The sequence below is a fragment of the Cucurbita pepo genome, chromosome 1 (assembly GCF_057944985.1).
Source record: "Cucurbita pepo subsp. pepo isolate OVF chromosome 1, ASM5794498v1, whole genome shotgun sequence".
NCBI lineage: Eukaryota > Viridiplantae > Streptophyta > Magnoliopsida > Cucurbitales > Cucurbitaceae > Cucurbita > Cucurbita pepo.
The window spans coordinates 5,552,006-5,576,101 of record NC_141798.1 but is presented as its reverse complement, the minus strand read 5'-3'; the positions used below and the strand labels follow the sequence as shown (position 1 = coordinate 5,576,101).

At 37.9% G+C, this 24,096-nt stretch overlaps 7 protein-coding genes across 8 annotated transcripts; 4 read left to right on the top strand and 3 right to left on the bottom strand.

Moving 5' to 3' along the window:
* The first annotated feature begins 1,822 nt into the window (after positions 1-1,822).
* LOC111789678 (cucumisin) lies at positions 1,823-5,923 on the top strand. Its single transcript, XM_087127458.1, has 9 exons — positions 1,823-1,921; positions 2,914-3,037; positions 3,120-3,363; positions 3,605-4,115; positions 4,207-4,310; positions 4,430-4,648; positions 4,732-4,843; positions 4,915-5,128; positions 5,197-5,923. Exons 1-9 carry the CDS (start codon positions 1,823-1,825, stop codon positions 5,721-5,723), a joined length of 2,154 nt encoding a protein of 717 aa, XP_086983584.1. The 3' UTR covers positions 5,724-5,923.
* Positions 5,924-10,982: 5,059 nt separating this feature from the next.
* Positions 10,983-13,099, top strand: LOC111796750 (uncharacterized). Its single transcript, XM_087127954.1, has 5 exons — positions 10,983-11,513; positions 11,615-11,911; positions 12,013-12,337; positions 12,424-12,522; positions 12,615-13,099. Exons 1-5 carry the CDS (start codon positions 11,280-11,282, stop codon positions 12,728-12,730), a joined length of 1,071 nt encoding a protein of 356 aa, XP_086984080.1. The 5' UTR covers positions 10,983-11,279; the 3' UTR covers positions 12,731-13,099.
* Positions 13,100-13,382: 283 nt separating this feature from the next.
* Positions 13,383-16,550, bottom strand: LOC111796742 (7-deoxyloganetic acid glucosyltransferase). Of its 2 annotated transcripts, XR_002815413.2 has the most exons (4): positions 15,989-16,531; positions 14,962-15,907; positions 13,829-14,005; positions 13,383-13,728 (listed from the first exon to the last, which is right to left on the bottom strand). XR_002815413.2 is itself a non-coding variant. In XM_023679489.2 (3 exons), the coding sequence occupies exons 1-3, from the start codon at positions 16,485-16,487 to the stop codon at positions 13,993-13,995; spliced, it is 1,458 nt and encodes a 485-aa protein (XP_023535257.2). In that variant the 5' UTR covers positions 16,488-16,550; the 3' UTR covers positions 13,759-13,992. The 2 variants fall into 2 exon arrangements, 1 of the variants encoding a protein (XP_023535257.2); XM_023679489.2 differs by lacking the exon at positions 13,383-13,728 and having other exon boundaries at positions 13,759-14,005; positions 15,989-16,550.
* A 721-nt stretch (positions 16,551-17,271) lies between these two features.
* Positions 17,272-18,902, top strand: LOC111792633 (7-deoxyloganetic acid glucosyltransferase-like). The gene is made up of 2 exons (XM_023674173.2): positions 17,272-17,769; positions 17,852-18,902. Exons 1-2 carry the CDS (start codon positions 17,274-17,276, stop codon positions 18,805-18,807), a joined length of 1,452 nt encoding a protein of 483 aa, XP_023529941.2. The 5' UTR covers positions 17,272-17,273; the 3' UTR covers positions 18,808-18,902.
* On the bottom strand, positions 18,864-19,473 carry LOC111792666 (17.8 kDa class I heat shock protein-like). The gene has a single exon (XM_023674220.2). It carries the CDS (start codon positions 19,471-19,473, stop codon positions 18,994-18,996), a length of 480 nt encoding a protein of 159 aa, XP_023529988.2. The 3' UTR covers positions 18,864-18,993.
* Positions 19,474-19,947: 474 nt separating this feature from the next.
* Positions 19,948-20,616, top strand: LOC111792675 (18.1 kDa class I heat shock protein). The gene has a single exon (XM_023674230.2). It carries the CDS (start codon positions 19,963-19,965, stop codon positions 20,440-20,442), a length of 480 nt encoding a protein of 159 aa, XP_023529998.2. The 5' UTR covers positions 19,948-19,962; the 3' UTR covers positions 20,443-20,616.
* A 651-nt stretch (positions 20,617-21,267) lies between these two features.
* On the bottom strand, positions 21,268-22,028 carry LOC111792640 (17.8 kDa class I heat shock protein). Its single transcript, XM_023674184.2, has one exon. The coding sequence runs from the start codon at positions 21,916-21,918 to the stop codon at positions 21,439-21,441; it is 480 nt and encodes a 159-aa protein (XP_023529952.2). The 5' UTR covers positions 21,919-22,028; the 3' UTR covers positions 21,268-21,438.
* Between the last annotated feature and the right edge of the window lie 2,068 nt (positions 22,029-24,096).

Below are 24,096 nucleotides of genomic sequence, written 5' to 3'. Positions count from 1 at the left end.
TCGTCGTCATCCTCACGGTTTTAATAAGCGTATATTAGGGAGAGGTTTCCACATGTTTATAAAGAATGCTCCGTTTCCCTCTCCGACCAATGTGAGGTCGAGAATTAAAAACATATTATTTTAAAGAATTATTCCTTGGTTGAACCGCTTTCTTCTGTTATCACAATTATTGTACTGTCCTCTTAGGTTGGATTGAAGCTTTGGAGGTTAAAATACAAAAAGGAGAGAATTGAAGCCGATAATTAGATGTTGAGAAGGAAGACAAGAATTAATGTTCACTGTATTTCCTCACTATTTTTGCCTGCTTTTTTATGACCAGCCATTGTCTTTTAGTTGAATTGTCGTGTGTCTTTTGTATAGCAATTCATTGTTATGTAGTTCTTTTTCACCATGTTTCCTAATATTATCTTCACCTTAACGTTCATTTGTCGTTAAACTAAAAAATTCTTGATTTGTCGTTTATTTCAATTTTTTTTTTCTCTCTCAACCAAGTAGAAATCTTAAACCCTAATATTTTGTCGATTGCTTAAATTTTGAATTACAAACCAATATTTCAATCAAGTGATTCAATTGAATGTGTTGAATGAATTTTTATCTTTAAATTTGATATGAAATTTAATAGTCAATGGCAGGGGATGATAGCATACGAGTATGGTGTAATATATGTTAGTTGGTGAACCCTACCCAGAGGACCATCTAGTCACCCGAGGTTGGGGGAGTGATCCCCTATGCTTGTTAGCTACTACGGTTACACGCGTAATCCTATGCCCTCTCTCAAGACAAATCTGCTATGCAAAGTAGTCCATCTAAACTACCGATCACACTACCCTAACCGGCATGTGCCTAGTTCGATGGTATTGATATCGAAGTGTTAAAAATCATCACTAGCTAATTAGATTTAGCTCAATAATTGTACGAGTCAATTGTCTATATATTTTAGGAAAATGATTTAGGAATTTTAGAAACAAAGAGATTCAAATATCTTAGGAAAATGATCGAAGTGTTCTAGGAATAAATTGTTTAACATCTACTATAAATACCCTTCAATTCTACAACAGAGTGTAGTAGTTTCAACCTAGTGTCTTGTAATCTCGTTTTTATTAGTTTTAATAAAGAGTACGAAGAGGTCTTTTGCAGTAAAAGAAAGATGGTCTCTTTTCTCAAAAAAGAGCAACAGTCAAGGGGAATCTCGAGCCTGCTCTAACAAAATAGTGTAGCAAAGAGGTTAAACCAAACCAATATGGACTGAGGTTGGTGCCTACTTTCAAATGCGTTGCTGCCGGAGAGATTTTGGGTTAAGGCTGCATCATTCACAGTGTACACTATCAATAGATGCCCCCATTTTTCAACTAATGTTCATCTACCCCTTAATTCATTTAATAACCCCAAAATGACTTCAAGCATGTGATCATACACTTACTTTTACGACTATTTGAACACAAATACTAATGAAAATATACTCAACTTATCAAGAAAAGAAAAGAAAAGAAAAGAAAAGAAAAGGTATATATGTTTGGATTAACATAAAGATTTAAGTAATGATGGGAGAAAACAATGTTAAAGCGCTTGGTTGCACATAAAACAAAGACACTGTTCTGATACTTCAAGGTCTTATTTTGACAACTTCCATGTATAATATATATGTTTGGTGTTGGAGTTGACCAAATTACATTGTTGTTCTGCCGGCCGCCCAAAGTGGCTGTAATTTGATGAGTTTGAGAAACCCCAAGTAATCAATTAGTTTGTTTGTATGTATATATATATAAAACCAAAACCCTCAACAGTAATATCATCACAGATTAGGGCTCTCAGCTTTTAAACAATGGAACAATTGCATGGATTCTCTTTCAATGGCAGGCTTTTGCTAGTGGCTTTTGCCGCCACTTTGCTTCTCACCTCCCTAGCAGCTGATGATAGAAAGGCATTTCATTCTCAAATTTTCATTTCCCAATTTCATTTTTATTTTATTTTTATTTTTCTGTTTTTAAAATCACTTTAGTAACGTGTGTATCAACTCCATAACCCTAAGTAACATTATTTATATACATATAGTATGGGTAATTAATATCTACATTTTTAAAATTCAAGAGGTATGATTAGAAAGATTATATTTTGGAGAGGTTGATGAAGTTTGCGTTTGAATGAGCATGCAGGTGTATATTGTGTACATGGGCAAACCATCTGAAGGAGGTTTCTCAGCTGTGTCTCAACGACACACCAACATGCTTCAACAAGTTCTTACCGATAGGTTATGTTTTTTTTTTTAATTGGTTCAATTAAAAATAATATCTCTAAACTTTTTCAAATATTTCAATCATATTCTTAAACTACTTTCAACCCTACTCTTGAATTTTTTAGAGGGTTTCAAAAATACCACTCGACTATAAAAAAAATTCATTAATACCCTCTAATTCTTTTAAAAAGTTCAAAAATACTTTTATCCATAGTTACATGGTTAAAAAATATCCATAAAATTTTAAAAATAACATTAACACATTTTAGGGTTATAAAAAAATATTTGAAAAATCGTCTGTCCACCCATCATGGCTTATCTACAACCCTTTTAATGTTATTTTAGAAAGCTCTTATAATTTTTGAAATATAGGTAAAAGTATTTTTGAACTTTTTTTAAAAAAAATTAAAAGTTGAAAGATATTTTTGAAAAGTTTAGAAATATTATTAAAAAATTTGGTAGATGTATTTTTGGGATAAAAGTATAAATTTTAAAAAGTGTTTTTATTAATTTAGCACTTATTTTAATTTAACAATTGTAAGATTGTGAGCTCTTACGTGTTATTGGTTGAGTTATAGTTGGATTTAATACACATTTGGATTTATTTCTCTAACCATTCTTGAAGCTAAAGAATTTGCCATATTTTTGTAATTAAATAGAAACAACTTTGAATCTTCTAGGGTTTAACTTTTCAAACTAACTATGATCTCAGTGATGCATCAAAATCTCTGGTATATAGCTACCACCGGAGCTTCAACGGCTTTGCAGCCTGGCTCAACCAGGAGGAGGCTCGAAAATTCGCCAGTGGGTTCTTCTCTAAACACAAAAAGAAACAGTTTTGTTTGTTTAGGGTTTTCTGAATTTTGATGGGATTTTGGTTTTTCAGAGATGGATGAAGTTGTTTCCGTGTTTCCGAGTGAAAAGAAACAGCTTCATACGACAAGATCATGGGATTTTATGGGTTTCTTCCAACAAGCTCGAAGATCGAGCTTGGAGACCGATTTGGTCATCGGAATGTTGGATACTGGGATTTGGCCGGAATCTGAAAGCTTTTCCGATGAAGGGTTTGGTCCACCGCCGCCAAAATGGAAAGGCGAATGCCAACCCGCTTCTAACTTCACCTGCAACAAGTAACGCTATTTTCACCTTCATTTAAGGGTTTCTTTAATTTTAGCTATAGATTAAATAAGTAATTCCATTATAATTTAGTTTTTTTTTTTTTTTTCTATTTGAATTTAAATAATTCTACATTTTTTCTAGGGAAGAAAAATAGTATAATCTATTATTATTCAATGTTTTTAAATCCATAGATTAAACGAGTGTCAACTGTTTTTCCCTAAACCCTAAAGATGTGATTGAAAATTTTTGAAGTAAAATAATCGGAGCTCGATTCTTCCGGAGCGAGCCTCTCGGCGAAGGCGATATTCTTTCTCCCAGGGATACAGAAGGCCATGGAACCCACACCTCATCTACTGCCGGCGGCAATTTGGTCTCCGGCGCCAGCCTCTTCGGCCTTGGTCTCGGCACCGCACGGGGTGGCACTCCCTCTGCCCGCATCGCCGTCTACAAGATCTGCTGGTCCGATGGTTGCTTCGACGCCGATATCCTCGCGGCTTTCGACAATGCAATCGCCGATGGCGTGGATATCATCTCTCTTTCCGTCGGAGGCTTTATTGCCAAGGATTACTTCAACGATTCAATTGCGATTGGGGCTTTTCACGCCATGAAGAATGGGATTCTGACTTCAAATTCCGGTGGGAACTCTGGCCCTAGCCTTGGCAGTATCACGAATGTTTCTCCATGGTCGCTATCGGTGGCTGCTAGTACCATCGATAGGAAGTTTGTGACCAATGTGAAATTGGGTAATGGAGAATCTTCTCAGGTGAGCCCTGAATTGCTTTATCCTTTCATGAACGTGTTCTGTTCTGCAACGTTCGAGCCCTTCATTATTTTGCGCGCCATCTATTTGTCAGGGGATCTCTGTGAACACCTTCCAACTTGGAGATAAGTTGATTCCACTTATATATGCTGGTGATGCTCCTAATACAACTGCCGGTTTCAATGAATCATTATCAAGGTAATTGAAGCTACAAGATTGCTAATTTTATGATAAATCTAAACGTACGTGCTCTGTTTTTGCCAAGTTGAAGACAAGTGTTGGGTTTAGAGGAATTGAATTTGGATGTAAAAATGCAGGTTCTGCTTCCCAGGGTCTTTGGACGTGAACCAAGTTGAGGGAAAGATTGTTCTTTGCGATGAGATTGGTGATGGGGAGGGAGCTCTGAGTAGCGGTGCGGTTGGTACAATAATGCAAGATGGTGGTCTCCAAGATGCCGCCTTTCTTTTTCCCCTGCCCGCTTCCGTGTTAGACTTGAACGCTGGAAACAATGTTTTCCAGTACCTGAGATCAACCAGGTAATAATAATGGCACATACCTCAATGCTTACCTAATATTTGGACGTTTAGAATCCAAAACATTCATGTTTTTACTTTGATAGCAATCCGGAAGCCACCATAGAAAAGAGTACCACGATTGAGGATATGTCAGCTCCATCTGTTGTTTCCTTCTCATCAAGGGGTCCTAACCTAATTACACTAGACATTCTCAAGGTATTAATTCATCTTACTTACTTTCCTAATCACTTGATGAAGCCAAGTCCTCACTGAATTTTATCTTGTAGCCTGATTTGGCAGCACCAGGAGTAGATATAGTAGCATCTTGGTCTGAAGGTACAACAATTGGAGGATTAGAAGGGGATAACCGAGTATCTCCATTTAACATAATCTCTGGCACATCCATGGCTTGCCCACATGCGACAGGAGCCGCTGCCTATGTCAAATCATTCCACCCAACTTGGTCTCCAGCTGCTATTAAGTCTGCACTTATGACAACAGGTAATAGTTTGAGCTTAATTGTTTAGTACCACTAGTTTAGCCTAACCTTAATCTTTAATCTCTTACAGCTTTTCCCATGGCTCCAAAGTTAAACACGGATGCTGAGTTTGCATATGGAGCAGGTCACATAAACCCAGTGAATGCCATAAACCCCGGTTTAGTGTATGATGCAGAGGAGATTGATTACATAAAGTTCTTATGTGGGCAAGGATATAGTACTCAAAATCTTCGCCTTGTTACCGGAGACGAAAGCAACTGCTCAGATGTTACAAAAACAGCTGCATCAGATCTAAATTATCCGTCTTTTGGACTATTAATGAAGTCCCAAAAATTGAATACTCGTGTCTACCACAGGACTGTCACAAACGTGGGGGTGCCAGTGTCGACATATAAAGCAGTTATTCGAGCTCCGCCTGGGCTGGAAGTTACAGTACGTCCTGCTACTCTTTCTTTCCGTTCTCTTGGACAAAAGATGTCGTTCACTGTGAGGGTTAAAGCAAAGACTGGTGGGAATATTCTTTCTGGTAGCTTAAGCTGGGAGGATGGAGTGCATCTGGTGAGGAGCCCCATTGTTGCATTTGCTATTCCATCATGAGACCTTCATGTGCTTATTTACTATTGTTGGGAAAGCCCCTTAATTTCCTTCTGCTTTAGGTGCTTTGATGATTCCATCAATAAAAAATGTTCATTATGTTTTCAATGAATTTGCAAATAGGCCTGCATAGCTGCTTTCACAAAAGAGGCCTCCATAGTGGGCGTAGAAATTTGAAATTTTTTATACCAATTGTATTAAAGTTGTCCTTTATTGTTATTTTCTTTTCGTTTTTATTACTTTATTTACTTTATAAAAAGAAGAAATTAATAAAAAGTGATTCTCAATTATAGTTTCCAATCTCGATATTTGAGAATAGAGAATGCATAATTCTTGTGTTTTGTTTGAATTTTAGCTTTCCATGTATCAATATTGGGCTTTATTATTTGTTTTCAACTATGACGCTTTTAAATGAATGAGACTGATTCTAAAGATAAGACTAGTCGAGGCTTGTTTGCGTGGATGCTTCTCCGACAAGTTTCAGCAATAGCATTGAGAGGAAAATGGAGGTTTAAGGTGGCGCTTTCTCCTCACTTGAACCCACTGTTGTTCTGCAGTTTTAGATGCCTTATTGAGCAAGATCCTTGCTGCGTTTCAGATTAGGATTCAAAGGCTTTAAAGGTTCTGTCTCGTCACTTTATTTCTGTGTGTTGTCTCTTTCTTTGAAACTGCTCCATTTCCAAGCACCATCAACACTCCCTTTGAAAACACCACCAATTGGAGGGATCCAAGACAAGTGTCCCTCCATCTTTTAAAGTTGCATTATTATTTGTAGATCAAATTTTGGGCTTTGAACTAAATTCTTTTTTTTTTTTTCCTTTCTTTTTAATCAAATAATCAATTAAAAGGGAATGATATGAACTAAAACAGGTTCTTAATACAAAAATATTGTTCGACATCTATCATATACTAGGACATATACTTACCAATAATGACATTGAATTCCATTACCACTTTTGAACAATAGCGTAGGACACCCTCCTAAACTTTAATCAAAGAAGGAGAATAATGTAAAAACTTGAACCCATACAATAATATGCATACTTTGATGGGTGAGTGGTATCAAAAATAGGGAAGTGGTGATCTAGGCACATGGGCGAGGATTGTTATGTCTATGAATTATTAGGCAAAATTTGTTGAAATCAACACCAGAAAATATGTCCATAGAGGGAGGCAAGTGGGAAGCAAAGAGATGCATATTGGGGTTTGTTTTGAAGGGGGTGTTTTTGATGCCTCCCGTTTTCGGCCACTGGGGGAAGACACAAATTGCAAGAAGAACAAATGAGGAACCAACCAACCTCCCATTCATTAAGATTATGTGGAATATTTTTTAGGTTGGGAACCCATTTTGAGTGGCTATCATCTTTTTAGGGGCATTTCCCATATATATATATATATATATATATATATATATATATATATATATATATATATATATATATATATATATATATATATATATATATATATATATATTTTTTTTTTTTTTTTTTTTTTTTTTTTGGTATTTTGCTCAACTTGTGTAACCCATCATTCCCAATAAATATATATATACATATCACTCGATGTTGGGCATGTGAGACTTTTGTAGTGGGTATACAATTCCATCAAAATCTGCAAAAATAGCCTCTTTTTTGGAACTATGATCAAACATGTCCCTTCTTAAACCCTACCCCATGTTTAGGGTTTATCATGTGTATTCTGTGGAAAATAACACTTGGTTAGTGAGTGAGTATGTTTATAGCTTAAGTTTGAAATCAAATAAATGTTTATCGTTTTTCATTAATATAAGACATTTCGATAAATAAGACAGTCATTTGTTAGGAAAGTACTCGACGGTAGTATTGTTTTATTGAGAGAAAATGTAACCTATAAAAAATATATATATATATATATATATTTTCTCCGTCCCGCTAGTTTAGCTATTAGAAATAAATTTTTTTACGCTCTACTTGTCAAACCATAGATTGGGTCTCCAATCAAGAAACTTTTTTAATAAATAGAATTTTAAATATTAAAAATTAGTTTAAATTTTTTGAAAATATAAGATAAGGACAAAAAAAAATAATAAGAAAAAACACGAGTGTAAAATCCTCAAAGAATACAGTTGAATTATTGGGATTTGTAAAAGCAACCGAAACCACAGCTTGCGGATTAGATCCGAATGTCATTCAACTCTGAAACTATAATATTAAAACATTTTTCTTTTTAAATTCCATTTTAATATATTCTCTTCAATTTGTTTTCATTTCATGTGCTACTATAATTTAATTTTCCCTTATATTCAAATTCTAATAATACAAAATTGTGGGGGTTTTTTTTTTTTTTTTTAAATAATACTTTTTTAATAGAATTTGAAATTATTATTTGAATTTTGAAGGATAGGTCACTTTTCAATTAAAATTAAAAGTTAAAATTTAATATTGGAAACTCATAATTTCACAGGATCTGGACATTGATCTGATGATTAATAAGCTGGTTGGAGGGTCCCCACAGTTTCGTTTTCGCTTTAAAGTTGAATTTCGGAACATCATATGAATTTTGAAACTACACTCAAGATTCAAAGCCAATATCATCTCCGTTGCAACTCGTACGCAATCAACGGCTGTGATTTCTCATCTGTTATGGGTCCCACAGGATCACTTTATAGCCAAAAAAAAAAAAAAAAAAACGACTCTGGAATGATAAAATATACACGTTGGATTACAAATTTACTCTCCACCCTTGTATTTAATTATGAATGAGGTTTTGGTTGCCGGTAGTTGATTAATATGTTTTATTAAAGTGAAAAGAAAGTGGTGTGTGGTTGTGGAAAGGGGGAAGAATTGGATGTTGTGGGTCTTACAAAATAAGACTGTGTTTTTGTGTTGAATTTAAATGTAAATGTTAGATTGAATTTGGAATGGAATTTTAATATAGAATTTGTAAAATTGATCCAATTATGGGTACATTCAAGCATGAAAGTATTTAGAGGAATTTAATCAAAAACAATCCCATTGATTTGATGCTAATTCCAAAGTGATTGAATATAATTCAAAATAACCAACTTGGATTCCATAAATATTATTTTCTTTACTAATTTCAGCCGTGATTTGCAATTTGGCCACCCACCAATCTTGACTTTTGATTTTTCCTTTTTTATTAGTGGATTTATTTATTTATTATAATTATTATTTTGTACATTTAAATATTAGTTTGAATTGTGATTAAATAAAGAAGTGGGAAAATTATAAATAAATAAATAAATAATTGGTTTAAAGTGTAGGGGAATGTGTTGTGAGAGACCCTTAAGACACGGTACCAAATAAATAAACAAAAGAGGAGAAAATAAAATCGTGATTGCACGCGCACGTAAACCCAAGCATTTCTTTTTCCTCTGTTACAAAATTAAAATATTTATTTTATTTTAAAATAGCGTTTAAAATTATAAACGTAATCAATTTTAACCATAAGTTGTGGTTAATTCTCGTCTTAATTTCTACACTATTTCAATGGAAAAAAAAAAAAAAAGCACTATTTTCTTGAACAAATTTTAAAATTAAAGATAAAAAAAAATAAAATTTAAACTTTTTTTTATTTATTGTTAAAGTAATGGTAGATGTTTTAATATTTGATTTAATTAATAAAACAAAAATTGTGGTGGGGGGAACAGATGAACACAGGTCGCCATTTGGAGCTTCTTTTTGAGCTATGTGTCTTCATTAATTTCCAAAAATACCAAATTTATTCTGTTCTGTTCTCTGACATGAACATTAATTTCTGTATTTAAATAATGTTTTGTTTTTTCATCCTGTTGGCGGGAAACTTATTATCTGTAATTAATAGAATGATTGAAGTCCGGGCAATGAAGGGGGAAAGTAATAGAGACGGCGTCTAGTAGTTGATGACAGTTAAGCTACCGAATCTGTACGGTGGAGATTCTGTTCTGTCTGAGACGGAAACATTAACTGCGCTCTCAAACATTTCACGGGTTTTCTGTGACGCCTACATCCTCTGCTTTTAAAAACCTCCACTCTTTTTTCTTTCTTCTATTTTTTAAACAATAAATTATTTTTAGTATATTATATATATATCCACAATTATTGTGTAAGTTTCTATGTTTCTTTTTTTAATTTTATATTTAAATTGATTCCTGCTTACTTTCATTTTATATTTTTTTAAATATTTTTAGTTGACTTTTGAATTTCCTATTTGTTAATTTGGTTTTATAGGTTTTGACCATCTGTCCCGTGATTAGGAATAAAATTATAGATCATCTAGTCTGTGATCGTGAATGTATAAATAACTCATATCACTTAGTACATGCAAGAGGTTCAACCAGATTGTAGAGCAAATACATGTATATATATCTAACAATATAAAAAATTATCCAATTAAAAGTTTTCTTACCTTAATCCAACTAGAGATGAACAATCTGCTTCATTCCAAATTCCATTTTAGCTAGATACTTAGTCAACTCCTAATACAACCTAAATGAGTTGTATGTAAAGTAAGTTTAGCTTAATCTAATCTTAAAATCAAACCAATAAGGGGAAAATGGATTGAAAATAAAAATTATTAAATAAAGTGTTGGCTATGGCTACACCAACCATGAGGGGGAAGAAATGGGATTGATATAGATTCAGATCATATTCCCACGATAAATAACCCAAATTTATTCGTGGAGTGGATAAGGAGATGATTTCGGCCAAATCATTTCTAATTATTAAACTTAATCATTCTTATATGTGTTTTCTTTATTAATAAAATAATTCTTAACAGGAAAAAATAAATTATCATGTGGCAAAAAAGATGTGTAAGAGAGAGAGAGAATTAAAATGATTGTGTCTATAACTTTAATTAGTGACACAAAGATGAATAATTAAAGGCTAGGTTCCCTCAACATTTGACCCTAATTAAAGTTTTGGATTTCACTGCCCAATCTCATACAAATATAAACATAATATTTTCACTTTTTTTTTTTTAAATTTTTATACTCTATATAATATAAACTTTGATACTAGTATAATAAAAATTTAAGAAAATATTCATTATTTTTAAACATTTAATCTCGAAAGAAAGAGTATATGTATTTGTAACAATTACATGTCAATCATCACAAGCATTATTATTACACTAGTGTCTCCTCATTAATCAAAGTAAGGGGTGGATAGAAGTACTAATATCACGTTTAAAAAAAGAGATGGGAAAACAGAGAAATGGCAGATAAGTTTGATGAAAAGACAAATATTTGAGGTTAGGAGCGTTGAATGATTCGAGTTGTTTGGAATTGGAATTGGAATTGGAATTGGAATTGGAGAGTGGAAATCCTGTGTTCTCTTCATTTCTCCCTCATGGTTTGAACTGTCTCAAAGTAACCCTGAAACCTTAAACAAAAAGCAAACACTGTCATCAACATTCTCTTTCCCTCTCTTCTTTTGTTGGGTCCCTCTTCTCCTTCTTCTTCTTCTCCTTCTTCTTCTTCTCCTCCTTCAAATCCCAATTATTAAATCCCCCCCCTCCCCTTCTTCTTCACTCCAAAATTCCCAATTCCCCGTTTCTCCCTTTCTCTCTCCAACCATGGCCTCTGCTTCCAACTTCTCCCTCCCTCCCCACTTTTTATCCGACCACCATAACCTCCCCACCGACTTCCCTTATCACTTCAACTCCTCCCCTGTTCATTCCCCCCTCGGATCTGTTCTTGGCGATGACGACAACGACGACGACGGCGACTTTCTTGCTGCGTTGACGCACCGCCTTACTCACACCACTCTTCGTGATTCCCTGAAACCTGCTTCTGTCCACAAACCCCAAGTACCCATCTTTTGATTTTTCTTTAATTCACTCGATTTTTGACTCTTCAATGGGTTTTTCATTTACCGGCGACTCTGTTTTTTTTTTTTTTTTTTCTTCAGGCTAAGACGGCCATGGCTAGTTCTCCTCAGTCTACTCTTAGTGGGTTTGGGAGTTGGTCGGCTTGGAGCTCGGTGTCGAGCGACGGAAGCCCAAACGGGCCGTCTCAGGCGCCGTCTCCTCCGACCACTCCCTTCGGCGGCGATGAAGACACTTGGGATCTTATCTATGCTGCTGCAGGGCAAGTTGCGAGACTCAAAATGAACACTCAAAGAGATGGGATTATTGGTCCTTCTCAAAGTTCTTCAAAGCTTGCTTCTTCCATGAGAAACGCTGGATTTTACTCCCACCCTTCACAGGTGAAGTTAAATTAGCCTCGTTTTTTCACTCCCTCGTTCTCTGTTTTTGATCTGTAATCGTTTAACTCTGTTTTCTCCTCTGTTTTCTTCTCTGTTTTCAGTTCGGAACAGAGTCTCCGATTAATAAACAGGAAAGCTGTTTAAACTGGGGGAGACAAGTGACGGTTGAAAATCAACAGATCTATTGCCGAAGGGGAGATGTTCACCATGAACATGGGAATTTTGTTCGTGCTGTGGATTTTCCTCAATCCGCTTGGCCTTCTCTGCATCCCCATCACCGGAGAAACCCTTCTCAGCCTAGTACTCCCGCTGTATCTGCCGCCTACCACGGCAGCGGATCGGCCCCCAAAAAGGAGTGCACAGGTACTGGCGTCTTCTTGCCTCGCCGATACGACAACAACCCACCACAATCTCGCAAAAGAGCAGGTACTTTTGTTTCTTCTTTTACCAAATTGGAAATCTCGGATTCTCGAATTTGAACTTGATTCTTAACTTTTGCTCTGTTTCTTCAGACTGTGGCTCGATTGCTCTGCTTCCAGGGAAGAACGTTCAGGACTTCAACCGATCTGTTCCCCAGATGACGTCAAATCGCCGCCTTCCACCGAGCTACGGTGAGTATGTTGAAACAATTCAAACATCTTGAGATCTGTTAAATAGTAATATGCTAATGAGCTTTTTTTATTTTTATTTTTATTTTCTTCAGAAGCTTTAATGGCTCAAAGAAACGCCATTTTCGCGCAGCAGAGGCTGAGTTATTCCCGGCCGGCAGAAAGAGGCCAAAGCCATGAGTTTCTTCTTCCTCAGGAGTGGACATACTAAAGCAAACAAAACTACTGGAAGTTGAAAAAAAAAAGTGCTTTTTCATTGGGAAGATTGAAGTGTTCTTTCTTTTAGAATAGGGAACAATAAAGATATGAATTAAGGGTTGTAACTTAAAGATGGAAAAAGGATTTGTTTGCAGGTTTGTAGTTACCAGTTAGGTTTCATTAGATGGAGAACAGAGTAAAAATGCAGCGTTCATTCATCAGAAAGGGGGGAAACAGAGAAAAAGAGAGTAATTTATAGGAAAGTGGGGACTTGGGGACAGAGAGATATTGTAATAATTTTTGTGGGTTTCTTAATTGAAACATATAGCTATAGTATATAGCTATAGACCCTTCTAATATAAATAAACTATTTGTTGATTTATGTGTAGAAGCAAGAGCTTCTTATTTGTTGATAAACATTGGTTAGTATTAAAGTTTGAATCTTTAACTTTGTGATTTAATATATGTTCTTTTTCCCTCCAAAAAAAATAGACAATCTTATTGGGAGCATGGCCATTCCCATGCCATGCGACCACGCCGACCGTACGTTTCTATGAATAGTTTTATGTTGGAGCAATGGGGCTGTCCTCTGTACTCGACATGAATGGCATCCACTTCAATCTGGATCTTGGATTTTGTTTCAACTTTGTTAGCATAGATCTAAATTAATCAATAACTAACATTCATTATAATAATGGCTTCAGATTATTCAACAAACATCAAATCCACATTATAGAAACAAGACATTATCACATGTTAGCATTATATTATCTTATCTTCTGCTGCTGCTGCTCTTGATAGAGGCTCCACTCTAACTGGTGCAGCAACTCAACCAAAAGTGTGAAATTCTTGCATTTCATGTTCAAATCCATCTTATCTAACTACAGTCCACTTTTCTTTATGCATAATTCTAGCAGTGATTTGATCAAAAGCTTGTCCAGTCTTGATGCTTCAGAATGAAGATTTAAAGCTTGATGTGAAATTTACTCAACCTTCACTCTACCTTTTCTACTGTTTTCATAAGTAGGCAAAAGCAAAAGATGTGCAAATTTTATGTGATTTGATAAACGGGTCGTTTAAGTATAAAAGAGAAATCTTACTCATATCTTACAGTGTTTGTGTTATGTCTGTTTGTAGTGTTCTAAGATCTTCAAAGAGAGCAGGGGAGGAAAAATTAGACTGCGATGCCACGGGGAACTCTTCTGATGCTATCTTCATCTGGGTTTGCGCCTATTGTGTTATGACCCTTGCTTACCATCCACTTTGCCACCCTCGTCAAGCCAAGCCACTACAATTCATGAAAGTGATATCAATAGGTGAAAGAAAAGGCCTCAAGCTATCAGTTTTCTTGTGGATGGGAAAAAAAGGCAACTATCCATTATTGTATACAGAAACGATCATAAGCATTCATAATCCCAAGCCTCACAACTGAAAAGGAAGGACTTGAAGCAATTGACTTTGATCTAACTTTTCTTGTTAGTCAGAGAGGATCTTTGCACACGTCAAAACTTGAAGTAACTTGCACGTCCAACACTGAGGCTTCCAACGCCATAAAGCAATTTGGTGTTCTTGTTCGAGATACATTTTTCTCGAAGACAAGAGCTCACTGTTGTGTTCATCATTCACAATTCTGGAACCAACAACCATCAGTTCTCTGTCCAGAAGATTCCAGAAAAGGTTTAAGACTTGAGGTTTCTTTGTGGGCCTTGAATTATGAACGGAAAAAACAAGACAGTGATTTTGTGGTAATAATTAAAGCCTGAATTGTAGGAATGATTGAGAAATGAACCAATACAATAGGCTAAGCTAGATTTCAGAAAAGATTCAAGCTGGAAGCATTTTAAGTCTATTTGTGTGGGGTTTGGTTAGGATATTAGGTGTGGAATTTGTTAAGCGATCACCAACCATCCCATAGTCATATCATCCTTCAAAATACCTAATTCTAAGTCTACCATCACTACAAACACTTTTGCCGTGCCACCTTTCGCCAGTCATGTCTAATTCCAATAATGAGGTCCAACTCATGCTTGACTAAACAGAACTTTCTTCTCCCAAAGATTAAGACTAATGACTTTGCTCCTACTTTGAAGAATGTAATGGAGGATCATGTGTCCATTAAAGATGGTGGACAAATGTAGGAGACGACCAAAACAGGTTTGCCTAACACATGGCTACTTGGGTTACATTCCAATTGCATTCTCAATAGAAAAGAAACAAAAAATATGCTAAGCGGGTGGAAATGACCTCTTTATGCGTCTCCTCCAAAGCAATCGAATATCGTTGATCATTCGCTCCAAATCACGGAAGGACGATCCACCTTCTTCCACGCTTGTCTTAGCCAATTTTGCAGTCTCAATAACAGAACCCATCAATTCATTTCTCCTGTTTTCCATCACATCATTCACCATCTGAGCCACTATCTCTCTGTCGCAAACATCCTTCATGTCCACCCCAATTCTCCAAACCTCGCTCACGTATCGGCTGTTCGTCAGCTGGTCTGCAAATTGAGGCCAACAGATCATTGGCACGCTGCCCACTATTCCCTCTAATGTCGAATTCCACCCACAGTGAGTCAGAAACCCTCCAATGGCTTCATGTCGCAACACTTCCTCTTGCGGAGCCCAACCCACCATACACCCCCTTTCCTTCGTCCCTTCCACCAACTCCGCTGGAATCCCATTATCCCCATCTTTTCCGCCCACCAAATTGGGCCGCACAACCCACAGAAACCGCCTCCCACTATCCACCAATCCGTGCCAAAACTCCCTAAATTGGCGATCCCCCATGACCGTAACGCTTCCAAAGCTAACGTAGACGACAGATTTCGAAGGCTGAGCGTCGAGCCATGCCAGGCAGCTCCGATCCACCTCCCAATAGCCGTTCGAAGACTCCGGTTCCGGCCGAGTTATTTCACCGGAAAGTCTTGATTTCAGGTGGGCATGAAGAGGTCCGATTGCGTAGACATTTGGGCATCGGCTCCGTAGACGAGATAGAATGGGGCCTTCCAAGTCCTCAAATGTGTTCAATATCAGAGAGTGAGCTTTAGAGCTTTGTATGGTTTGGTTCACGCTGTATTGAAGGATCGGATCCGTGCGGTCCCCCACTCGGCTGAAGCTTGGAAGATCTCTGCATCGGAGAATATTTTCCATTCCAGCCACGCCTACGATCATTCTGTCCATGTCCTCTTCCCCTGCATTTCAATGGAAATCCATTAAGTCGATCAACAGCAAGCAGAATGGGAAAATTGGAAAATCGATTGTCGATTGATTACCTTTCACAGGCAGCTGACCATCTTCGATGAGACTGGGAATGGATGAATAAGCCCAAAAAGAACAAGCACTGACAGTACGAAAACAGAAAACGGGGATTTTAGGCTCAGCGTCAACATCAACCATGAAACTGAAAAACCCATCAAGAATTATGCAGGTCGGAATGGGACCCAGTTGACTAGAGACCAGCATCTGTCTGAGAAGGGGCTTGGTTACGGCTTCCATGCTGTGAGTCAATTCAGAGAGCTTGGTCAAGCCGCCGGTGTAGTTAGGGGGAAGGCCGTCGGTGATGGTTTGGAATCTGAATTTGGGAAAGCGAGAGAAACGAGATTGGAGGTTTGTGTGAAGAACGAGGGTTTGGTGGATACGGTGGATGTTGAGGAAGGTGATTCGGAGGCCGGAGAGGGAAAGGAGTTGGGCGAGTTTGAGCATTGGGTTGACATGCCCCAAGGCTGGAAAGGGAAACATCAGAATATGGGGCTCTGCTTCTTCCTGCTCCATGCTTAATTCTGTGTCTGCAGCTTCCTCCGCGACCGGCTTCTCCTTCTGGTTTGCTTGTTTTTTGTGGTGTGTGTGTGTGTGTGTGTGAATGTATGCGTTTTTCTTCTTGATAAGAATCTTGACAAGAATCTAGAAGCTTGATTATTGGTTGATAGTTTCCGTGCAATACTCGGTTCTTTCTTCAAAGTAAAACCCTGTTTTAGTGAGTGCCAACTCAAAGGCTAGCCAATTCACTCAACCCTCTACATATATAATAACATTCAACAAAAACATAAATATTTTTTTAGTGAGAAAAAAGCTATTTTTCTTTAAAATAAATATTAGATAAAACATTGTGACAATTCATAATTTGTAACATAAATATTAGATAAAACATTGTGACAATTCATAATTTGTAACATAAATATTAGATAAAACATTGTGACAATTCATAATTTGTAACATAAATATTAGACATATTGCATCTTTAATATAAATTGGGGTCTGAATTCATACATAAAAAGTTCATGAAGTAGATTATTTTAAAAATCCAACTCCACAATCTAACTAAAATTTCAAAATAAAACAAATCACACAGACAATCAAACAAACTACAAAGCTGTAATTGCCCATTTGTTGAAAGTGTAGGGTAAATTTGAAGTTATGGAATTGAAAGTGGTTTAAATTGGTAAAAATTCAAAGTCTTCCACTTTTCCAAAACCCAAGTAATGGCTTATTTAAGAAATGTGAGCTATAAATTGAGTTGATGGGGAGGGAAATAGCGCAGTAGACCTTAAGTAGAAACCCATGGAGCAAGAAGGAGAAGTGCCTCACGTTTTGATCTTCCCCTTCCCGGCTCAAGGCCATGTCAACTCCATGCTCAAACTCGCCGAGCTTCTTTCCCTCTCCGGCCTCCGTATCACCTTCCTTAACATACACCGTATTCACCAAAAACTTACCCTTCACTCTGACATCCTATCTCGTTTCTCTCGCTTTCCCAATTTCCAATTTCGAACCATAACCGACGGCCTAACACCCCAAAATCGCACCCTCGGCATGTTCGCCGACTTGATCCGTCGTTTGAATTCCATCACCAAGCCACTTCTCACCCAGATGCTGCTTTCCGGTGAACTGGGTCCGAACCCCACCTGCATAATTCTTGACGGCCTTTTCAATTTCATCGTTGACGTTGACGCTGAACCTAAGATCCCGGTATTTAGTTTTCGGACCATTAGCGCTTGTTCTTTCTGGGCTTATTCATTTGTTCCCATGCTCATTGAAGATGGTCAGCTTCCAATTAAAGGTGATCGACCATCCATTTTCCACTTCCCCCCAATTTGTTTGCTGTTACGTGAATTGATTGATTGATTTCCCTTGAAATTCAGGAGAAGAAGACATGGATAGAATGATCGACGGCGTGACTGGAATGGAAAACGTTCTCCGATGCAGAGATCTCCCAAGCTTCTGCCGACTCAAAGACCCATCTGATCCAGCTCTTCAACACGGCGTCACCCAAACCATACAGAGCTTAAAGGCCCACTCTCTGATATTCAACACGTTTGAGGACTTGGAAGGACCCATTTTGTCATGTCTTCGAAGGCGGTGCCCAAATGTCTACGCGATCGGACCTCTCCACAGTCTCCTAAAATCCAGGCTTTCCGGTGAAGAATCTCCATTGGGATCGGAGTCTTTCAACAACCTTTGGGAGGTGGATCGGAGCTGCCTGGCGTGGCTGGACGCTCAACCTCCGAAATCTGTCATCTACGTTAGCTTTGGTAGCGTTGTAGTCATGGGGGATGGTCAATTCAGAGAGTTTTGGCACGGATTGGTGAATAGCGGTAGACGGTTTCTGTGGGTTGTGCGGCCCAATTTGGTGGCCGGAGAAGATGGGGAAAACGGGATTCCGGAGGAATTGGAGAAGGGGACGAAGGAGAGGGGTTGTATGGTGGAGTGGGCGCCGCAAGAGGAAGTGCTGGCCCATGAAGCCATTGGAGGGTTTTTGACTCACTGTGGATGGAATTCGACTTTAGAGAGCATAGTCGCCGGTGTGCCAATGATCTGTTGGCCTCAGTTTGCGGACCAGCAGACGAACAGCCGATACGTGAGCGAGGTTTGGAGGATTGGAGTGGACATGAAGGATGTTTGCGACAGAGAGATAGTGACTCAGATGGTGAATGATGTGATGGAAAACAAGAGAAATGAATTGATGGGTTCTGTTATTGAGACTGCAAAATTGGCTAATACAAGTGTGGAAGAAGGTGGATCATCCTTCCGCGATTTGGAGCGGATGATTACCGATATTCGATTGCTTTACCGACGACAGAGAGAAGCCATTCACTGAGCATTTCATTTTCATGTATGTTGTAAGCTTTGAATAATATTGTGACCCAAATTAGCTATGCAACCACAATTAATAAAAGAGCTTTCTTTTCGTTACATGAGTGGGAGAAGGGGGAAACCCAAGTCGAGTTTCCAGACACATTGAACAAAACTTATAAACAAACACAGAACTGAGCAATAAATAAAGTTAAGCAGAGATTTCAATGGACTTGATTTCAGGCTTCTTCGCTTCCACTTTCGGTACTGTCACAGTAAGAACTCCGTTCTCCATTCTGGCCTTCACCTCCTCAACTTTGGCATCTTCTGGGAGCCTAAATCTCCTCATGAACTTCCCACTGCTCCGCTCAATTCTATGCCATTTCTCATTCTTCTCCACCTGTTCTTTGCTTCTCTCTCCACTGATCTGCAAAACTCTGCCTTCTTCAACCTCAACTTTGAGTTGGTCTTTGTTGATCCCAGGGAGATCGGCTGTGAAGATATGGGCTTGCGGGGTCTCCTTCCAGTCGATGCGAGTGTTGGCAAAAGCAGAGGTCTCCCGGGCGGAGGAAGGCACGTTAGCCAGTGAGCTTGAAAATGGGAAGCCTTGAAAAGGATCGCAAGCGTCCAATGAAAAGGGGTCGAAGATGTTGCTCCGGCGGCCACCGAAAATGCTTGGAATCAGAGCCATGGTCTTGTTGATATTGATAGCTTTGTGAAAAGAGTGCTAAAGATGTGGATGTTTGAATGAGTTTATACTTGAAACAGACTTCTACAAAACGTAGAAAATGTAGAAACTTCCGGAATCTTCTCCAACCTTCACGATCTATTTGGAATTGGAATTGGAATTGGAATTGGGATTTCCATTTTTATTTTTTGTTTATCGATTTTTCTGATTACATATTTATGGTTAAATTCAATTACTTGATTGTACTTCTTGTACGATGACGGATTGGGCCTCAAGTATTGCGCAGAATGGGTCCAAATCCATGGAGAAAGTTGTAGAAGCTTATGGAAACCAGAAAAGCTGAAGGGGATAATGCGAGAAAGCCCACGAAAGCTCTCACATCTTCTGCTGCATCCTATTTAAATGGCTGAAGCCCAAGGGCGGAAGAGCACATCGAAAGCAGTGATACAAAGTTTCCAAGTCTACCACTCTGCGTTTCGAAAATCATCATCCATGGCTCTGATTCCAAGCATTTTTGGTGGCCGCCGAAGCAACATCTTCGACCCCTTTTCATTGGATGTTTGGGATCCTTTTGAAGGCTTCCCATTTTCAACCTCATTGGCCAACGCCCCTTCCTCTGCCAGGGAGACCTCTGCTTTTGCCAACACTCGCCTCGACTGGAAAGAGACCCCAGAAGCCCACATCTTCAAGGCAGATCTTCCGGGGATCAAGAAGGAGGAAGTAAAAGTAGAAGTGGAAGAAGGCAGAGTTCTGCAGATCAGTGGAGAAAGGAGCAAAGAGCAGGAGGAGAAGAATGATAAATGGCATAGAGTGGAACGAAGCAGTGGGAAGTTCATGAGAAGATTCAGGCTGCCTGAGAACGCGAAGGTTGAGGAGGTGAAGGCGAGCATGGAGAACGGGGTTCTAACAGTGAGAGTGCCAAAGATGGAAGAGAAGAAGCCAGAAGTTAAGTCGATTGACATCTCTGGGTAGACGATCTTCATCCTGACAGGCTGCCCATGTTAGGATCAATTCGTATATGGATGAAGTTCAATAAATTATTCATCTATCTTGTGTTCTGCAATGTGCATTGGCTTTGTAATCGAACATGAAAAAGGTTTGTTTGGGTGTGTCCGATGAAAATGAAAATAATGTAAGTTGTTTGTAGGTCTTGTTTGGTAAGTAGAGGCAACTAAAAGCTTGAACTTTCCGTTCTCCTCTTCATTTTCGCTTCCAATGAATTCTAGTTGGCCTCAAAATGCTCCCTTAATTGGTCTCAAAATTAACACGTAAAACCTAACTCCACAATATACATTGTAGCTAGTAACCTAAATCCACAACAATATACATTATAACATTCAATTATGTTGTAGCGAGTAACCTAAATCCACAATATACATTATAAAAATCACATTATAAAAAAGTATTGAATTATACATGAATGATACATAATGTATGAAGTTATTATTCCTCAAAAAAAGTATTGAATTGAATTATACATGAATGATACATAATGTATGAAGTTATTGTTTTATCTTCAACTATTTTTACAGCAAGAGCTTTAGAAATTCTTATCAAAATTAAATGGAGCTTTAGAAATTCTTATCAAAATTAAATGGAACTTCAAAAATTCTTAGAACTCCATTTTACTTCTTCAATGTTGTTCAATGTTGAAATGGAAAAGAACATTGAAGAAGTAAAATGTACTTTACTAAGAAAGTGAAATATTGAAATGGAAAAGAAAGACATATATTGGTGTTGGATGAACCATATTCACCGATTCAAAATTTCCACACTTGTTTTAACACACTTTCAAAGTATAAATAAACATAAACATGATTACATTCCATTACTTAGATGATTACATCCATCATTTTTCATCTTTTCACACTCGCAAAATACATAAAAACTCAATTTTGACGATTTATTTAACAACATTCATACAAACTCCTCACCAACATGGGCAGATGCACAACACTCGCCCTCCTTCTAACCAGAGATTTCAATGCTCTTCATTTCTGGCTTCTTCACCTCCATTTTCGGCACTGTCACCGTCAGCACTCCATTCTCCATGTTGGCCTTCACCTCTTCTACTTTCGCATTCTCAGGCAGCCTGAATCTCCTCATGAACTTCCCACTGCTTCGTTCAATTCTATGCCACTTGTCGTTCTTCTCCTCCTGCTCTTTGCTTCTCTCTCCGCTGATCTGCAGAACTCCCCCTTCCTCAATTTCAACCTTCACTTCCTCCTTTTTGATCCCTGGAAGATCCGCCTTGAACACGTGGGCTTCTGGGGTCTCCTTCCAGTCGATGCGGGTGTTGGCAAAAGCAGAGGCCTCGCGAGCAGAGGAGGAAACGTTGGCCAGAGAGCTTGAAAATGGGAAGCCTTCGAAAGGATCCCAAACGTCTAAGGAGAAGGGATCGAAGACATTGCTCCGGCGCCCACCAAAAATGCTTGGAATCAACGCCATCGTCGTTGTTGGTGAATTAGATAGTAGAATTGCTGAAACTGATACCTGAGATTGATAGAATTGGAATTTCGTTTGCTGTGTTTGTCGATGCTCTTCCACCGCCGGGATCAAGGCATTTAAATAGGAAGCAACAGAGCATGCGAGTGGTGTCGTGGCTTTTCTAGTATCTTCTCCCCTCTTCCTTTCCTGGATTGTCCACAAGCTTCTACCATGTTCTCGATGGATTTGGACCAACTCTGCACAGTAATTCCGATCCAATCCATAGTTTCATTGGGCCTCAACTATGGGCTTATTTGCTCGTTCAAAATTATGGGCTTCTTTTGTTCCAAAATTTAGTTCTTAATCCAATTACCAATTGGTCCCGAAGAGCATGGAGTTTTGTACGGCTTCCGTTGGAGCACCAATTTTGAACCAAAAGTCAAAAAAAGAAAAAAGAAATGGCTCCTCCTTCGGTCATGATACATGGAACAACGATGATAGCTACAATGACGAACGAAGGGTCATCGATGTTAATGCGATACATCAACAGGACACTCTCTTCCTCGCGACTCTGAAATGAGCGGTGTATCTCGACTGAAGTGACCAGACGAGTTACGGAAATTCCAGGAGAAGCGTGGTTGGCTACCAGCAACGATCATGGTTTTGATCAGTGTCCACAATAGCCTTCAAACGACATTTTGAGGCCCGTTTGGCATCAGTAGCAACCCGGTTAACTCTGACCTCGAATGCCCACTCTGTTCCGACATTGGACCCACAAGATTTAGCAAATTTTGTCACTGCCCTATATAGATAATCAAGCTCACGAGGTGAGTTCGTTTCATGTGAAGGATTCATAATGTTCTCCATGGTTCTTGGAGTTTTTTAATTACAGAATTGAACCCCTTTGGAGTAAAGACTCATTCTTATCATTTTATAACTCATTTAAAGTGTTGTAAATTGGAGTGTGGCCTATCAAATTTTGTTATGCTTAGATTTGAATTCTGGTTAGAGGTTTAGACGCTATTTCAGGCTAAATAACAACTTATAAATTATTTAAAGCTTTTAGAGTAAATTTAGTCATAAATATTAGTATTATTTAAATGAATAATAAATATTTTTTGAACTTTTTTAATTTATTAGATATCGATACATGTTATTGATATGTGAATTTATGTTGATGTGCATTACTAAAACATACTTTAAAATTGTGATGAGACCTACCTGTTTATGAATCTCTGCCAATATAATTAGTCACAAAGGTTATCAAAAAAGTCACACATAAGGTATGCCAGTGGGATCGGAGTTTTAATTTTGGTCATAATGTGACTATATGGCAGGAGATGTAGATGTAGAGATTAGGAGTCGAATTCAAATCTCAAATCATAGTTTAAACTGTAAGCATAAGACAGAGTGTTCTAGCTTGATTATGTTTGTTTTTTTCTAACCTCTTCTCCCAATAGAATGCAATTCTAAAGAACTTTTGAGTGCCCATAAAAATTCACCATCATATTAAGAATAATTTGATAGAGTTAGTGTATGAAGTATTGGTTGTAAGAACTCCTACTATTCCAAAACAAAAACAAGAAGCATAAGGTGAAGTGTATTGTAGCAAAAAGAGGGTATAGAATTCGAAAGTAAGGTGGTGATAGTGAATAGTAGAGGGTGTGTGAGTGTGCTACAAATGTTGTCCATATGTCCTTCCACTGTCCATCACCAACCCACCCAACATCCCATCTTTTCGTCTTGTCTTCGAATTAAAGTTCATTTGGAATGACTAAATTTACAAATATGAAAGAAAGTTTTGTAATAATAAGGGGCAGAATGATGGGGAAATGGGGCCTCCCATGCTCCTCCTCACTAAAGGGACACACTTTGCTCCTCCCAGAAACATTATCAATTCCAGTCTAACTAACACCCACACATGCACCAAATTAATTGGTCACACCCACACTATCAACTATCAATTAATAATAATAATTTTGAACATATTCTCATGATCATAACAGGGTTGGATATAATTAAAGAACCACGACACAATGAGATTAACGGTCAACAATTTGTATACTTTTTTCCAGAGGTGAAATGAATATGTTTTGGAAGCTTTTAATCATCAAAATCTTCTTTACTTTAAACTAAATTGTTTTGGAAGATTTGATTTCATTTCCAAAGTTACAAGCCTTCCATCATGCTGTCCATGAA

Coding starts and splice junctions, on each gene's coding strand:
- LOC111792633 (XM_023674173.2), top strand. CDS start 17,274: ATGGAGCAAGAAGGAGAAGTGCCTCACGTTTTGATCTTCCCCTTCCCG. Junction 17,770..17,851: donor TGGTCAGCTTCCAATTAAAG/GTGATCGACCAT, acceptor CTTGAAATTCAG/GAGAAGAAGACATGGATAGA.
- LOC111796742 (XM_023679489.2), bottom strand. CDS start 16,487: ATGGAGCAGGAAGAAGCAGAGCCCCATATTCTGATGTTTCCCTTTCCA. Junction 15,908..15,988: donor TGGTCAGCTGCCTGTGAAAG/GTAATCAATCGA, acceptor ATTGAAATGCAG/GGGAAGAGGACATGGACAGA.
- LOC111792675 (XM_023674230.2), top strand. CDS start 19,963: ATGGCTCTGATTCCAAGCATTTTTGGTGGCCGCCGAAGCAACATCTTC.
- LOC111796750 (XM_087127954.1), top strand. CDS start 11,280: ATGGCCTCTGCTTCCAACTTCTCCCTCCCTCCCCACTTTTTATCCGAC. Junction 11,514..11,614: donor CTTCTGTCCACAAACCCCAA/GTACCCATCTTT, acceptor TTTTTTCTTCAG/GCTAAGACGGCCATGGCTAG. Junction 12,523..12,614: donor CCGCCTTCCACCGAGCTACG/GTGAGTATGTTG, acceptor TATTTTCTTCAG/AAGCTTTAATGGCTCAAAGA.
- LOC111789678 (XM_087127458.1), top strand. CDS start 1,823: ATGGAACAATTGCATGGATTCTCTTTCAATGGCAGGCTTTTGCTAGTG. Junction 3,364..3,604: donor TCTAACTTCACCTGCAACAA/GTAACGCTATTT, acceptor AAATTTTTGAAG/TAAAATAATCGGAGCTCGAT. Junction 4,116..4,206: donor GTAATGGAGAATCTTCTCAG/GTGAGCCCTGAA, acceptor TCTATTTGTCAG/GGGATCTCTGTGAACACCTT.
- LOC111792666 (XM_023674220.2), bottom strand. CDS start 19,473: ATGGCTCTGATTCCAAGCATTTTCGGTGGCCGCCGGAGCAACATCTTC.
- LOC111792640 (XM_023674184.2), bottom strand. CDS start 21,918: ATGGCGTTGATTCCAAGCATTTTTGGTGGGCGCCGGAGCAATGTCTTC.